The 17989-nt window shown below is 46.7% G+C and overlaps 1 protein-coding gene across 1 annotated transcript in view; it reads left to right on the top strand.

Moving 5' to 3' along the window:
* Positions 1-268: 268 nt before the first annotated feature.
* Positions 269-17989, top strand: part of LOC117557027 (netrin receptor DCC-like) — a gene marked incomplete at its 5' end in the record, with an annotated part of 70141 nt that continues 52420 nt past the window's right edge. Inside the window, 4 exons of the mRNA XM_034232701.1 lie at positions 269-428; positions 13968-14122; positions 14965-15113; positions 15525-15663. Coding sequence (XP_034088592.1) covers positions 269-428; positions 13968-14122; positions 14965-15113; positions 15525-15663 — 603 coding nt within the window. The remainder of the gene's footprint in view (positions 429-13967; positions 14123-14964; positions 15114-15524; positions 15664-17989) is intronic.

A 17989-nucleotide genomic window follows, 5' to 3' on the forward strand; every position in this document is an offset into this window, starting at 1 on the left:
CTTCCACGTCTCTTCCGTTATCTGCTCATTTCATTGTCATTTGCTCCTTTTGTTTTTGATTTGCTCTGCCGCCTGCACCTTCCCTACACCCCCCCCCCCCCCCCTCCCTCCCTGTCCCTGCTTCTCCTCCCTTCCCCTCTCCTTCCCTCTCCCCTGGTTGAACTGTTGACAGAGGCCACGCCCACTCAATATAGCCCCGCCCACACTCCTCCACCCCTTCCTTCTGGCACCCCCTTGACTTACTCCTCCTCCTCTGATCCCCCACCAGTGTCCCCCAGCCCGGGCGTTGCCCTCCCCTCTGCCCCCCGCGACCTGGTCCCTGTCCTAGTGTCCAGCCGATTTGTGCGCCTCAGCTGGCGCCCCCCGGAGGAGAGCGGAGGAGCCGTGCAGACTTATGGAATTTATTACTCTCAAGACGGAGTCCAGAGGTAAGATGGGATTATTTGTATTGGTCTCTGTTTGGTCCGATTCTCCCTCTCTGGCAGTGGTCCAGCCTGGAGGTCCAGACACAAACCTACGGACTTCCTTTGAATTTAGGCATTTTGCTAGGAAATTAATTTGGTCTTAGGGCAATGTATTGAGTCAACTGAAGTTTTGACATGATGATAGTCCCAGAATGAAAGTCAGGGGATAATCAAACTTATCACAACTCATCTTGAGGGGGACATTTGTTGCTGGTACTACATTTCACTGAAATCTACTCAATAGTGAGACTCGGGCTTCCCATTATTAGTCGTCTAATCACTAGTCGACTAATAAAGTCTTAATCGAGCAATTTTTAATTAGTCGAATATTTAAAAAAAAAAAAGGTATATAAAAAACAAAGACAAATAAAGAAGCTCCATCCGTGCGCTGCATGTGCTATGACACGTCAGCTGGAAACCCTCAGACTTCATAAAGAGCTGTGTCTGGTCATTAAGTTAATTTGGTCGGGCAGGAAATCCAAAGTGTCGATCTTTCTGAGCATGTAAAGGACATGTAGACTACGACGGCAAAAAGTCTCCTCCATATCCACACCATCAGAGCGCAGAAAACAACAAAACACAGCTTAATTATCGCGACAACGTGTGTTACTTCCTCAGACTCGTTGTAAAACAGCAGCAGTGAGTCAGGCAGTAGCCTAGCTTTGTATCAACATATAGAGACCTATAATATATTGTAACGGACTGGTTATAATGTTGATGTTTTCATGTGTTTCATTGTTCAGAGTTTATTTACATTTTTACAGAATGTCAGCGAACATGTCACTATTTTTGAAAGACAGTTTTTTTGGCTTGTGGCTGTGAGGTGAGTGATAGAGTGTCGTCTGATTGGTTGGGTGTCAAATTCCTAGTGGGAGGGAGGAGGAATGCTACAAGAGAGCTGAAGGAGTCGGGTGAGAATATGGATTTAACCGAATGATTTCATTGTTTTTGTCACGATCACAGGTACAGATCAGAACCCAATAGCACGACTCAGATACAACCAGTGTATAGCAATGTTCAGTTTATTCAGGTCAGGGACAGGCAGGGTCAAAACCAGTAAATCCATCAGACAGGCAACCAAAACCAGACAGGGAGCAGGCAGGAACTCGAGATCCGTAAACAGGCAGGCAGGGATCAAAAACCGGGCAGGACAAAAATCTAGGCTAGAATACAACACTCACTGGAGAGCTTGGCGGAAACGACAAGACAATCTGGCAAAGGACAAGTGATAGTGAGGTGGTATAAATACTGTGGAGTGATGAGGGAATGAGTAACAGGTGAGGGGAAGGGCTGGGGAGACCAGGTGAGGGAAGTGAGCTGATTACAAGGGCCTGGAGGAAGGCGGGATCTGAAATGACAGGAGAGTTTAGTTGAGCCACCAAACAAACAATATTACATTACATTGCATTTAGCTGACGCTTTTATCCAAAGCGACTTACAATAAGTACATTCGACCAGGAAGACACAACCTTGAAGAAAACAGAATCATATAAGTACATCAGGTTTCATAGAGCCAAACATTTCAAGTGCTACTCAACTGGCTTTAGGTAAGCCAGTCCTTTATTAGTATAAAAGTGCTTCGTTAATAGTTCTAACGCTCGAAGTGGAGTCGAAGATGTTTGCGCCTGAAGATGTGCAAGCTATCTGCCGTCCTGATGTCAATGGGGAGCTCATTCCACCATCTTGGAGCCAGGACAGCAAACCCACGTGTTTTCGCCGATGGGAACTTGGGTCCCCCTCGCAGCGAGGGCGCAACGAGTCGTTTGGCTGATGCAGAGCGTAGTGCACGCGCTGGGGTGTACAGTTTAACCATGTCCTGGATGTAGGAAGGGCCAGATCCATTCGCAGCATGGTAAGCAAGTACCAGTGTCTTGAAGTGGATTCTAGCAGTTACCGGAAGCCAGTGAAGGGAGCGGAGGAGCGGAGTGGTGTGGGAGAATTTAGGAAGGTTGAAGACCAGACGAGCCGCTGCATTCTGGATGAGCTGCAGAGGTCGGATGGCACATGCAGGTAGACCAGCCAGGAGGGAGTTGCAGTAGTCTAGGCGTGAGATGACGAGAGCCTGGACCAGAACCTGAGTCGCTTTCTGAGTCAGCTGGGGACGTATCTTCCTGATGTTGTAAAGCGTGTATCTGCAGCAACGAGTTGTAGCAGCGATGTTTGCAGTGAAGGACAGGTTGTTATCTAGGGTCACACCCAGATTCCTTGCAGTCTGAGTCGGGGAAACAACTGAGGTGCCGATGTTGATTGTTAGGTCAAGAGTGGGACAATCTTTTCCCGGGAGGAAGAGCAGCTCAGTATTGTCAAGGTTGAGCTTGAGGTGGTGAGCAGACATCCACTGAGAGATGTCAGCTAGACAAGCAGAGATGCGTGCAACGACCTGGGTCTCTGAGCAGGGAAAGGACAGAATTAATTGGGTGTCATCAGCGTAGCAGTGGTAAGAAAAACCATGCGGGCTAATGACTGATCCGAGCGAGTTTGTGTACAGGGAGAAGAGGAGGGGACCAAGAACAGAGCCCTGAGGGACGCCCGTAGTTAATTGACAAGGGTCGGACTCAGACCCTCTCCAAGTCACCCTGTAGGTACGGTCTTTCAGGTATGAGGTGAGGAGGGAAAGTGCAGAGCCTGAAACTCCAAGTTTTTGGAGAGTGCGAAGGAGGATCTGATGATTCACCGTGTTGAATGCAGCAGACAGGTCCAATAGGATGATGACAGAGGAGAGGGATGCAGTTTTGGCAGTGTGCAGTTCCTCCGTGACAGCAATGAGAGCAGTTTCTGTGGAGTGACCTGCCTTGAAACCAGACTGGTGCGGATCCAGAAGGTTGTTCTGATTGAGATAACAGGAGAGTTGTTTAAAGACAGCGCGTTCAAGTGATTTAGACAGGAACGGGAGGAGAGAGACAGGCCTGTAGTTTATAACATCAGACGGGTTGAGAGTGGGTTTCTTTAGGAGAGGGTTTACTCTTGCCTCCTTGAGACTGTTTGGAAAGTGACCAGAAGTTAGAGAAGTGTTGATGAAATGGGTGATAATAATAGAAGTGTCTAACTTGTGACAGAACCCCCCCCCCCCTCTATGGATGGCTCCTGACGTCCCACGTGGTTGATCGGGATGAGCCTGGTGAAAGTCAGTAATGAGAGATGGGTCAAAGATACTGCGAGCAGGCACCCATGAACGCTCTTCAGGGCCATAACCCTCCCAGTGTACCAGGTACTGCAACCCTCTACCACGTCGCCGGGACTTGATGAGGCGACGGACAGTGTAAACAGTCTCCCCGTCGATAGTCCGGGGTGGTGGTGGGGGTCTAGAGGGGGGCTGAAGAGGGCTCACATTAACTGGTTTGATCTTGGACACATGGAAGGTAGGATGAATCCTCATAGAAGGGGGCAGACGCAGGCGGACAGCTGCAGGATTGATGACCCTAGCTATGGAAAATGGGCCTACAAAACGGGGAGACAACTTCTTTGACTCAACTCTGAGAGGGAGATCCCGTGTGGAGAGCCAGACACGTTGCCCTGGGGAGTACTGTGGAGCTGGCTTGCGACGGCGATTGGCGGTCCGTTGATAACGGTCGGAAGAGCGCAGGAGCGCGGAGCGGGCCTTTAACCACATGCGTCGACATTGGCTTACAAACGCCTGTGCAGATGGGACGCTGGCCTCACGTTCCTGTGCCGGGAAAAGGGGTGGCTGGTATCCGCGGGAGCATTGGAATGGAGAAAGACCAGTAGCAGAACTAGGAAGGGTGTTGTGGGCATACTCAACCCATAGAAGCTGCCTCGACCAGGAGGAGGGAGTGGAGGAGGCTAGACAGCGTAAGGCAGTCTCCATCTCCTGGTTCATTCGCTCTGCTTGACCATTGGACTGGGGATGAAATCCGGACGAGAGACTGACACTGGCTCCCAGCAGCCTGCAAAACTCGGACCAAAAACGAGAAGTAAATTGTGGTCCCCGATCAGAGACAACGTCACTGGGGAGACCATGCAGCCTGAACACATGTTGTAGCATGATTTCAGCCGTTTCCTTGGCAGTAGGTAATTTGGTTAATGGAATAAGCAGAGCAGACTTGGAAAACCGGTCTATGACTGTGAGTATGACTGTGTTACCGTCTGAGGGTGGTAGTCCAGTGACAAAATCCAAGGAGATGTGGGACCAGGGACGATGAGGGATAGGCAAGGGATGAAGAAGACCGGAGGGAGCTTGGCGTGAAGTCTTATTTTGGAAGCAGACTAGGCAAGCAGCAATGAATTCCTTGGTATCCTTCTCCATGGAAGACCACCAAAATCGCTGTTGAATCAGGGCTAGGGACCGTCTCACTCCTGAGTGACAAGCCAGGCGAGAGTTATGACCCCACTGGAGAACCTGGGTACGGAGAGTGGCAGGAACAAACAGACAGTTAACAGGACAGGCACTTGGGGCTGGGTGTTCAGCATGAGAGCGCTTGACCTTATCCTCTACCTCCCAGGTCACCAGACCAATGACACATGTAGAAGCGATGATATTCTCAGTATGAGATGGAGAGCTCTCTGGCTGGAACTGGCGAGACAGGGCGTCAGGTTTGATGTTCTTAGAACCAGGTCTGTATGAAAGAGAAAAATCAAAGCGTGTGAAAAACAGAGCCCACCTGGCTTGACGAGAGTTCAGCCGCTTAGCTGAACGGATGTACTCCAAATTGTTGTGGTCAGTCCAGACCACAAAAGGCTGCTCTGCTCCCTCCAACCAGTGTCTCCATTCTTCCAGGGCAAGTTTCACTGCCAACAGTTCTCGATTTCCAATGTCATAATTCCTTTCCGCTGGGGACAGCTTTCGAGAGAAGAAGGCACACGGGTGCATCTTCTGATCCTCGGCCGACCGTTGAGAAAGAACTACCCCAACTCCAGTGTCCGACGCATCTACCTCTACAGTAAACTGCCGTGTAGAATCTGGAAAAATCAAAATAGGAGCAGAGGTGAAGCGTGACTTTAACTCCCCAAAAGCCCCTTCGGCCACCGAGGACCACCGGAAGGGAATGTTCTGAGAGGTGAGTGCTGTGAGAGGAGCGGCCACCAAACTGTAGTTTCGGATAAACCTCCGGTAGAAGTTGACAAAACCCAGAAAGCGTTGGAGCTCCTTGCGTGTTGAAGGGCGTGGCCAGTCAGTCACCACCTTGGTCTTTTCAGGATCCATCTTGATGTTTCCGGTGGAGACCACAAATCCCAGGAACGGGACTTCTGTGGTGTGGAACACACACTTCTCGGCCGTGACAAATGCCCCTTTCACACCAGCGCTTTTTCAGCTCCGGCTCGGAGCTGGAGCCTGAAAAGCGCCGGTTTTTCCTGTTCACACCGCAGCGGCGCCGGCTCTTAGCTCCGGAATCCGGTTCACTTCCAGCTCCAAAAAATTGTCGGTCTAAAGGCAAGAGCTTCGGAGCTAAGAGGTGGCGTCGCTTACGTCGAGGCGTGCAGGAAACTAAACCCACCTCCCCTGAACATGGGTCGACTGTCATGCCTGCCTACAAGCAGTAGTGCTTATAAACACACTTTATAAAGTCAGGCAACACTAACCAGGCTTCGTGTGATTCTGTTTATTTGTACCTTACTTTGACCATCCGTTCACTGTTATTGATCATTGTGGAGAGAGGCAGACGTTTTGTTTTGTATTATAGCAGCTATCGGATGGAATCAATACATGAGCTGCACAGGTTGTCGTGTCCGACTATCACAAGTAGAATCATAATAAAAATACGCCGGTAAAATGTGCCTGTAGAAAACGGTTTATGCCACAATAGGATAGCAATAGCAAGTAGTCAGTTTAGCTTCGGTTGCTATGCTAACATCACCCATTTTATACCAGAGAAACTTTCATAACAGCGTTGTGATACCAAACAGCGTCAATTCAGACTGACACACATTCACTTAGGCTAAGGGGAACTGGGGATATGTATCAGCTGCTTGTGTGAGTCGGACAGTGAATACTTTAGAGCGGCCGCTGCAGTGTGAGCTAACCGGGAGCTAACGGAGGAGAATAAACTCCCGTGGAAGAGCAGCCAACACTGCAGCGGTCGGTAAATGCTGCAGAAACACATTAATAAACAATGAACCACGGCACTCTGGAGAAAAGCATAAGGTTGGAGAAGTCGTTATTCAATTTATTCTGGCTTCGTGTGATTAAAAGCAACACGATCATCGACCCGACGCAGTTCCCCGTTGTTGTGAGCGCCGTAATGCCGTTGGGGAGCAAATCAGCGATGTAAACGGTGACGTCATGACGCAGCAGCGGCAGCAGCAGTCGGGTGCTGGGCGGTGTGAACAGAGCGGGAGCAGAAAAGGGAAACCGGAGCTGAACCAGAAAAGCTCTAGCTCGGAGCTAGAAAGGGAAAAGCGCTGGTGTGAAAGCCGCAAAAGAGGTGGTTCTCCAAGAGCCTCTGGAGGACTAGGCGAACATGGACCACATGCTCCTGTTTTGACTTGGAAAAAATCAAAATGTCATCCAGGTATACAAAAACACAGATATTGAGAAGATCCCGCAGAACATAATTCACCAACCCCTGGAAGACTGCAGGTGCATTGGTGAGTCCAAAAGGCATGACTAAATACTCATAATGTCCACTAGGAGTGTTAAATCCCGTCTTCCACTCGTCCCCCTCCCTGATTCTCACCAAATGGTACGCGTTACGTAGGTCCAGCTTGGTAAAAATAGTAGCGCCTTGTAACAGTTCAAATGCAGAGGAAACAAGTGGAAGGGGGTACCTGTTCTTGACAGTGATGTTATTGAGTCCTCTGTAGTCAATGCATGGGCGCAGAGTCTTATCCTTCTCCAAAACCTCCCGACCAAGTCCCATCTGAAAGGCCAGTGTTATATCCAAAAGACTGGCATCAGCACCAGAGTCAATAAGAACAGCCACAGTGTGCATTTTCCCCAAGCAGCTCAGCTGAGCATGGGTTAGGGGTCGAGAGGGCATTTCTAAATTCATAATTCGGCTCACCAGCGCCCTCTGGATTACTGGTGAGCCCTGCCTTTTACAGGACAAGAAAAGGCAAGATGACCCTCCTGGCCGCAGTAGAGACAGCAGTTGTCCCGCAGGCGGCGCTGTCGTTCTGCCTCGGAGAGCCGGGTCCTCCCCAGCTGCATTGGTTCAGAAGAGTTAGAAAATCCTCCTCTCACCTGTTCAGTAGCATGCGCTGACCGGAGAGGCGGAGCCTGAGGGGCGACGGAGAAAACCCTCTCTTTCCTCCGCTCCCGCAGACGGCCGTCAATGCGGATGGAGAGAGCCACCAGCTCATCTAAATCAGCAGGAAGGTCCCGAGCTGCCAGTTCGTCTTTAAGGCGATCCGACAGACCGTTGTAGAAGGCATCGAGAAGTGAAGAAGCATTCCAGTTACTCTCGGCGGCTATGGTACGAAACTCGATGGAGTAATCGGACACAGATCTCCCTCCTTGCGCCAGGTTAAACAGTCCCCGAGCGACCTCTCTTCCGGGTGTAGCGTGATCAAAGAATTTACGCAGTTCATCGGAGAATAAGCTTACAGATGAGCAGGCAGAGGATTGTCTCTCCCATTCGGCGGTACCCCAGTCTTTAGCTTTGCCCGTGAGAAGAGAGACAATATACGCCACCCGGGATCTTTCTGTTGGGAAGGCGGAAGGCTGAAGCTCGAAGGCGAGGGAACATTGGACCAGGAATGGTCTGCACGAACCTGGGGCTCCAGAGTAGCGTTCCGGAGGAGGCAGGCGTGCATCCGATGCCGGAGGACTCTGGATTCGAATAGCGGAAGCTGGAGTTAGTTCCGGACTTTGGACCGTAGCAGGAAGGTTCTGAAGATGATCACGGATATTCACAAAGGTCCGTTGGTGACGAGCGGCCATCTCCTGCATTGCTTCCGCCATGAAGGTAAGCTGCTGCTCGTGGCGTTGTAACACGATATCGTGCGTAGGCGGTTCTGTCGCTGATTCGGCTGGGTTCATGTTGGCCAGATTGTACTGTCACGATCACAGGTACAGATCAGAACCCAATAGCACGACTCAGATACAACCAGTGTATAGCAATGTTCAGTGTATTCAGGTCAGGGACAGGCAGGGTCAAAACCAGTAAATCCGTCAGACAGGCAACCAAAACCAGACAGGGAGCAGGCAGGAACTCGAGATCCGTAAACAGGCAGGCAGGGATCAAAAACCGGGCAGGACAAAAATCTAGGCTAGAATACAACACTCACTGGAGAGCTTGGCGGAAACGACAAGACAATCTGGCAAAGGACAAGTGATAGTGAGGTGGTATAAATACTGTGGAGTGATGAGGGAATGAGTAACAGGTGAGGGGAAGGGCTGGGGAGACCAGGTGAGGGAAGTGAGCTGATTACAAGGGCCTGGAGGAAGGCGGGATCTGAAATGACAGGAGAGTTTAGTTGAGCCACCAAACAAACAATAATAGAAGTGTCTAACTTGTGACAGTTTTGGCATGGTTACGGCCAACAGTAACCTGTGATCGTTATTAATGAACTCCCGGATTCATACAAACACGCCCCAATGTTACATTTAACTAATATGTAACTCCCTCCACCCCGGATAAAAGCACGTTAAGAAGCCCTTTTTCTCTAATTCCACAACGTTAGATTGAAATAACATTAGGAGAACGGATTAATAGGCTGTTCGTGGTTAACGTGTGTTGCTAACTTTATCCGGTATCCTAGCCTAATCTGTTATCTGTAAACGTTCCCTAAATCTACTGATTTAGGGATAATCCACTAACATCCTTTAATATACATGTTCATTTGACTCAGATGTGCAGATAATATCCGCAATATAAATCTTTAAACGTCTTCTTACCTTTAAAAGTCCATCACGAACGTTCTATTATGCTGCAACTCTACTGCGCTGCTAGCCGCAGATCGTGGAACTATCAATACAGTTCCCGTGGAAGTCAGCGGCAAGCTAACCTCCGGGGAACTATTGAGGGCTCCACGATCCGCCATTGCTGTAAAAAAACTGGTCCATTCGAGTGAACGGAGATGTCGCAACAACTCTTCTATTATATGGCTCTGGTCAGGGTCATGCCAAGGGAAGCCAGAGGGCGGATGGCTTCCCTTGGCATGGCCCTGACTAATCACTCCAATCAAATCGCATCAACTTCATACTGTCATCACTGCTGTTAGCAAGTAGCAACATTAGCAAGTGCAGTTATGGAGGATGGAGATCTAGAGTATTTAGTAAAACATCATTTTACGAAACTTTCGCTACTTTTTTACATTTGGACTAAGGACTGAGCTAATTACAGAGGTGAGGATTGCTGCTGCACTTTCCGTGTGAGAGAGGGAAGGGAAGAGAAGGTGGACTATCACATGCAATGTTTCTGCACTTAACTGAAGTCATGTGTTTCATACACGTAGGTTACTGATACTTTGATGTGAACGTACAACTTTAAAAGTCTCCTGATTTAGTGAATGAATGAATGCTTGTTTTCTATTCATTACCGAATCTGCATTGTGCTTTAAGCGGCGGGTTATGCATTTGGGTGGGGGGTTGGCTGCATCAATTAATAAGAAAATGCATAAATTAATAAGACGAGAGAGTTTCGGCTGGAGAGTGCATGCGGACCTGTCGGTTAGATAACAGGCGTGTGCAAGTCCTGCATCTGTATGATACAAATGTGTGTAAAATGATACCGGTCGCTGTAATCACTCATCTGGTTACGTTATTACAGTACATTGACCACCCCCAAAAAAAGGACATAGATTATTGGCTTCCTCAAATGTTTACCCCACGCCACGCTACAGCAGTATAATCATTCTGACCTCAGAAAACGATAAAGCTTTCATTTCATGAGAGGGATTTTTGCAGACACTGATATGTTCAGTTTTTCTGTTTCCTCTGTAGTATTTATTTGATATGTTATGTGAAGCACAACGTACCATGCTGTTATAATAACGCTCTTTATCAGCCTTTGAAACTGAAACCATTTTGGGAGAAAAAAAAGAAGTATATATATTTATAATCATAATGTATCATAAACGTGCGGTGATTAGTCAACTAATCGCCTTAATTGACGACTATTGGTCGACTAGAAACATCTTTAGTCGAGAGCAGCCCTAAGTGAGACATTTCACATAAAAAACAAATGTGAGCCTTATGGTTGAGCAAGAGGAAAAAAGTATCAGCATCAGAAGCTTTTGAGTCAATGCGAGTTTACCGCCAGGCTCAAATCCACCTGGATTGGCAAGGTCTTACCTCTACTAACTCCTGTAGGTCCAGGTTGAATCAAACTGTTTAAAGGCAGACGATATTCTAAATCCGTCTCAGCGATCCCGTAGGATTCTGGTATCTTTAATGAAGTGTGAACCTAAGTGTGAATGTGGCAGACGTACAACCTTACCACACAGATTTTGTAACTTTGTCCCAATCCAAGTGGGTGGGATGATTTAATTTAGAGGAATGGTTCACACTTGTTTATGCATGGCATGGACTTAAATGTGTGTGAACCATAATACTGTAAAACAGGAAGCTCCCTGTTGTGGAATCATAAAAGCACAAAAGACATAACAATATGTTCAAGACAGCATGTCTTCCCTTTGATCACAGCTCCGCTGCACACAGCAGCTCAGCACGTTTAGCAGAGAGAGCCGTTGATGACATATTGAGTCCCCGGCTGCTGTTAATACTAACCTCTGACAGCCCGGCTTTAAGCTTTGTTTCCTCAAGGACTAGAGCAGCCTGCACTGCTTTACGTTTCTGAGCAGTACACTGGACAAAAGAGCCCTGAAGTTTCACTAAAAACCATACAAACGAGACATTCTGTCAGTCCTAATTACTTACACAGGAAACAGAGGCAGAGTTTTTGTCAGTCCTAAAAAGACAGAGAATGTTCAGCTCTAATAACTTACTGGAAAAATAAGATGAGGGAGGGAGAGCGATTTGGAGGGAAAACAATGAAAGAAAAGGGAGATGGCAGGAAGGGAGAGTCCAGATGAGATTTATTTGTCAGTTGTAATGACTTTCAGGAAGTATATTGAAAATAACATCAAGAGGGAACAATGGAAAAATAAATGAAGCATTGGATGGACCTCCAGATGGAGCTCACTCTATTCACAGTGCTGAGCCGGGTTTATCATCCTGCTTATTATTCTGACAATATTTAAATGTTCTCATAGATGCCATCATTTTGCATGCCATTTCCACCTAGCCCAGGCCAGTTTTTATGAAAAAGTTATACAAATAGGTTTTGAGAAACACAATAACAACATCACACATGGCAACAGCTGCTTGGCAACACCAAGTGCAAGACAACAACATGAGATTATTGTTAACTTCACACAGCAGCTGGCTCTCTGGCACAGTGCATGTACACCACATCAGATATTGGAAGCAGCTGAGTTAAAGAAGACAAAATGTTGTAATGTTGTCTAGATAAACACTCAGTGATACCTTTAATGCATGCTAATATTAGCTGAATAGCACTTCACACAAGTACAGCTGGGGCTGATGGGAATGTCATTAGTTTTGGTTCATAACCCATAATATTGCACACTCTGAAGTGTTGAGCTGATAGAAGAACAATTAAGAGATCATCAACGTTATGACAACCAAAGAATTATGTTTATAATTCCTTTAGTTTTGTGATGAATTTCATAAGGTGTTTTGGCTTCCTGCTGCCACAGAGTTGATATTTCAGCTGTACCAAAAACGTTAAGCTTATTTTATGTAAATATATTTATATAATTACATTTTGTTGAATCTGTTTATCCCTAGACAACAAGGTGAGTGAGGCTCTGCTAAAGTAAAAGTCAGCAGAACAGGAAGGAGTAATGAAAATGGAAGCAGAGAAGAACTGTCTCTGACTGAGTGTGTTATTTATTAGTGCTGAATGACCTCTGACTGTGACCTCTGACTGTGACCTCAGACTGTGACCTCTGACTGTGACCTCAGACTGTGACCTCTGACTGTGACCTCAGACTGTGACCTCAGACTGTGACCTCTGACTGTGACCTCTGACTGTGACCTCAGACTGCGACCTCTGACTGTGACCTCTGACTGTGACCTCTGACTGTTACCTCTGACTGTGACCTCAGACTGTGACCTCAGACTGTGACCTTTGACTGTTACCTCTGACTGTGACCTCTGACTGTGACCTCAGACTGTGACCTCTGACTGTGACCTCCGACTGTGACCTCTGACTGTTACCTCTGACTGTGACCTCAGACTGTGACCTCAGACTGTGACCTTTGACTGTTACCTCTGACTGTGACCTCTGACTGTGACCTCAGACTGTGACCTCTGACTGTGACCTCCGACTGTGACCTCTGACTGTTACCTCTGACTGTGACCTCTGACTGTGACCTCAGACTGTGACCTCAGACTGTGACCTTTGACTGTTACCTCTGACTGTGACCTCTGACTGTGACCTCAGACTGTGACCTCTGACTGTGACCTCCGACTGTGACCTCTGACTGTTACCTCTGACTGTGACCTCTGACTGTGACCTCAGACTGTGACCTCTGACTGTGACCTCCGACTGTGACCTCTGACTGTTACCTCTGACTGTGACCTCTGACTGTGACCTCTAACTGTGACCTCAGACTGTGACCTCTGACTGTGACCTCTGACTGTGACCTCAGACTGTGACCTCTGACTGTGACCTCTGACTGTGACCTCAGACTGTGACCTCTGACTGTGACCTCTGACTGTGACCTCAGACTGTGACCTCTGACTGTGACCTCTGACTGTGACCTCAGACTGCGACCTCTGACTGTGACCTCTGACTGTGACCTCTGACTGTTACCTCTGACTGTGACCTCTAACTGTGACCTCAGACTGCGACCTCTGACTGTGACCTCAGACTGTGTTTAGGCACCTACAGCGTTCCTGGCACACTAAAATGCACGCTTCACAATTACAGGGAATACTTACACATTGATTCTGTGCGATATACACAAATCACTGTGCACTGCTTATGGTAGGTATGCCTAACATTGTAAATGAGAAGAAAAGGCAGCTGTGTGTATTTAATGCTGCAGCCAAACATGCTAATCTTTGCAGCTGGTTTGTGATTGGCTGAGTAATGAAGCTGCAGAGATGCTATAATCTGAGGATCAGCTGCAGTCACTGCGGGATTATACAGATTACATCTGATTACAGTGTAGATTATCTTTATGCAGCGCTATTAGATTTTTATAATGAGCTTTAATTCAAATAAATACATAATTGAAATGAGTAATCTGTGAGTAAGAAGATTTGCTAGTTATTACATTACATTTCATTTTTCCAAAGCTACTTACAATAAGTGCATTCGACCATGAAGAAACAAACACAAAAGCAAGAATCCTGCAGGTATATTCTCTATCTAAGAACCCAACCAGATCTCAGTGCTCAGGCATTAGCTTCACTTGGAGCCAAATCCCTGTGCTACGTACAGAAGATATTTCTAAGATGCAGTCCTGAGTTTCAGTCTGCGATGGAGTGTGGACTCTCTGATGTCCTGATATCAACGGGGAGCTCGTTCCATCATTTAGGCGTTATGTATGACGTTGTGTTTTCCTTCTCAGGGAGCGCTCAGTCAATGTGTCGGAGCCGGAGTCTCTGGAGCTGACCGTCTCCAACCTGAGGCCTGAGGAGAGCTACACCTTCAGAGTCATCGCATACAACGACAGGGGGCCGGGACAGAGCTCCGCCCCCCTGAGCATCAGCACCAAACCTGACCGTACGACACACACACACACACACACACACACACACACACACATATACACACTCACATATACACACACATATACACACACACACACACACACACACACACACACACACATATACACACTCACATATACACACACACACATATACACACCCACACACACACACACACACACACACACACACAGTCATCAGAAGCTCATGCACTTTGAATTGGGTATCAACACATTCAGGGCTAACCTAGGCTAATGGGCTACAAACCACTCATTAAGGAGCCCTCTCTTAAAGGGATTCCTGACTAACTTCACACAGACTGTAGCGCTGTTATATTCTGTGGCTTTTCTTTGTAGATTGAAGGAGAAAACTTATGAAGTGCAGTGAAGTTTCCAATGTTTTTGAATGTTGACCATGCATCTTAAAGTGTCTTATGCTTGAAGGAAATACAACTGGTAATTTTGGATGTAATATCCAGTAAATATGGTCATTTTTCAGACTTATAGTTTATTTTTTAAATCACAAAAGTGTAGAGCGCTCTCGTTAAAAAAAATATTATCAATGTTTGTTGTAGCTTTTTTATATTATCTTTTTCATATTTGTATTATAATTCCTCTTGTGAATCAATTGAATAACCTTTGTGAAAGGGTTATTCCGAATGTTATGACAGAATAAACTAAACCATAATCTAAATGCAATAGGTGTGACGTCATACCTCATTTCTATACAACCATCTATCAGCAAAGTAAGATGTCTGAATTAACTGCATTGGTGGCAGCATATGTAGCAGTGGAAGATGTTATATATGTTGGTGCTGGTGTGTGAAAGGTGTGTTGTCTTTGTGTGTGTGTACAGTCCAGGTTCCCAGCAGGGTGGAGTCTCTCCAGGCGGAGGCTCTGTCTCCCTCCTCCGTCCAGGTGAGCTGGGAGCCGCCCAGCCAACCCAACGGCCCCGTGCTGAGCTACAGACTGCTGTGGACAGAGAGGCCGTCCAACAAGGAGCAGGTCAGTTTGCTCTACTTCCTGTCAGTAACGTCACTGCTGTACTACTTCCTGTCAGTAACGTCACTGCTGCACTACTTCCTGTCAGTACCCTTACTGCTGCACTACTTCCTGTCAGTATGATTTACAGACGTCTCTTTCCCAATGTAAGTCAATGGAAAGAAGTATTTTTTGGCCAAATGATGTCACTGACTGACCCGGAAGCTGTAGTACCTAGCGTGTTTGGCCACCACGAAAATGTGGATCAACGTCTGGCGCACTTCCTGGGGGCTTGGTCAGAACCATCATTGCTGTACTACTTCCTGTCAGTCCAGCCACCTCCTGTTGCTTTGTGGAGTTTGCTAAACCGTTAAACTCAATGAACATTCCAATGGCTGAAACAGCAAAGTGTAACTGTCCTGTGTTTGTGTTCAGAGTGTGGAGGTGAACGGACTCAACTACAAGATGGAGGGACTCAATAAGTTCACAGAGTACACAGTTCGAGTTCTGGCAATCAACCGCTATGGACCAGGCACCGCCCCGGTGACGGTCAGCGTCACCACCCAATCAGACGGTGAGCTCCCCATCAACATCGGGACATTAATGTGTGTTTGTTTGTTGGGCAGGAATCATCTCTCACAGTAGAACTGTGTCGCTACTCAGGTTTGTTAAGAGCTCCTTCAAAGAGCACTGTAACCATGGAGCCCTTATGTGCTTTGTCATTCTTTCTCTATAAACACCCTTCCAAAAAGACAAAAACTACTGAATTATATTATTTTATAGTCAGTCATTTCAGATCTCTTAGCATGTTTTATGGAGATGGCCTCTCAGCAGCATGAAATGAGAAGAAATAGTTGATCTCATTTTGCTTTGTAAAAAATGATATTTCAGATCTTGTTGTTTAGTGAAAAGTAAAACGTTACAAAGCCTGTACCGTCCTAGTTAGTTGTCACTGTGAACACACATTCAAATGGAAGTACAGGCCAATGCTATGCGTAAAGATTATTAATAGCAGCGTTCTCATGACCACCAGTTTGGTGGAATTTAACTTATTCCCCCCCTACTGTTAGGAGTCACTGCAAGGTCATTCTGAGTGTGTTCCACCTGTTTCCCTCCACTGTCTATGGGACCTTTGTATGCTTGAATTATGACTCTTTGTATGGACATTTAAATGATTACAATTACACGTTACTAATAAGACAATAAGTAAAAAAACAAATAGCGAAAGTGAAATTGCAGGAGGGTATATTGCGGTATATGTCAAACTATGTGCTTAAAGCACTAGTTGTTCAATTTCGGCCTGCAGGATAATTTTGAATTACTGTTAGATCTGGCCCGCCGGTATATTGCACGCACACCTTCACTCCATCCTGAGGGTCTCCTCCGCTCAGAGCCTGAGCCCAAACATTGATGACCTTGCACCCGAGATGAGATGCCAAGTATCTGAACGAGCATCACAGAGCAGCACACTGAGTTTAATGGATGCTTCCTTCTGCACTTTCTCTCTCAGGACAACAGGGCATGTTTGGTTTTCTCTTTGAGGGGAATAGTTTTTTTGAAGCTGTTGTTGGCCTGTGGAAAAATGTACTCATAAGAAATGACTCTGCAGATAGAGCCATAATAAATTAATACAACTGATTTTTTAATGTTTAATGTTGTTTTTATAGGCAATCATTTAGGCTTTGTTAGTTCCAGGTTTTATATGTGCAATAAGTTCATTTCAATACGTTCTGCAATAAACACTGAACCAGTCCGGCCCTCGACTAGTACCCATTTTTTTATTTTGGCCCACTGTGTATTTGAGTTTGACACCCCTAGGTTCTGCTCTTTAACCAGAACACAACCTGTCAACGGTCAGGAGGCTATATCAGCTTCCTGTCCGTTAGTCAATGTTTTGATGATTGGTTGATCAATAGTTTTCATGTTCCACACACTGATCTATAATATTTCCTCTCAATATAACATTCAGATTCACAGAACAGCTGCTGACTGCTGTTCTGTTTCATTAAACACCTCCATAGAGACAGTGAGAGAATGGCTGCAATTACACCAACATGATCTGTAATAACACACACACACACTCACACACAGAGACACACACACACACACACACACACACACACACACACACACACACACACACAGAGACACACACACACACACACACACACACACACACACACACACAGACACACACACACACACACACACACACACAGACACACACACACACACACACACATAGAGACACACACACACAGAGACACACACACACACACACACACACACACACACACACACACACAGAGACACACACACACAGAGACACACATAGAGACACACACACTCACACAGAGAGAGGCACACACTCACACACACAGAGACACACACTCACAGAGAGAGAGAGAGACACACACTCACTCACACACACACACACACACAGAGAGAGAAACACACACTCACACAGAGAGAGACACACACACACACACACACACACAGAGAGAGACACACACACTCACACACAGAGAGAGAGCGACAGAGACACACACACACACAGAGAGACACACACACTCACACACACAGAGATACACACACACTCACAGAGAGAGAGAGACACACACACTCACACACACAGAGAGACACACACACTCACACACACACACAAAGAGAGAGAGCGACAGAGACACACACACACTCACACAGAGATAGACACACACACACACTCACACACAGAGAGAGAGAGACAGAGACACACACAGAGAGAGAGCGACAGAAACACACACTCACACAGAGAGACACACACACACACACACACACACACACAGACACACACACACACACACACACACACAGAGACACACACACACACAGAGACACACACACACAGAGACACACATAGA

This window comes from Gymnodraco acuticeps, unplaced genomic scaffold (assembly GCF_902827175.1).
Source record: "Gymnodraco acuticeps unplaced genomic scaffold, fGymAcu1.1, whole genome shotgun sequence".
Lineage (NCBI taxonomy): Eukaryota > Metazoa > Chordata > Actinopteri > Perciformes > Bathydraconidae > Gymnodraco > Gymnodraco acuticeps.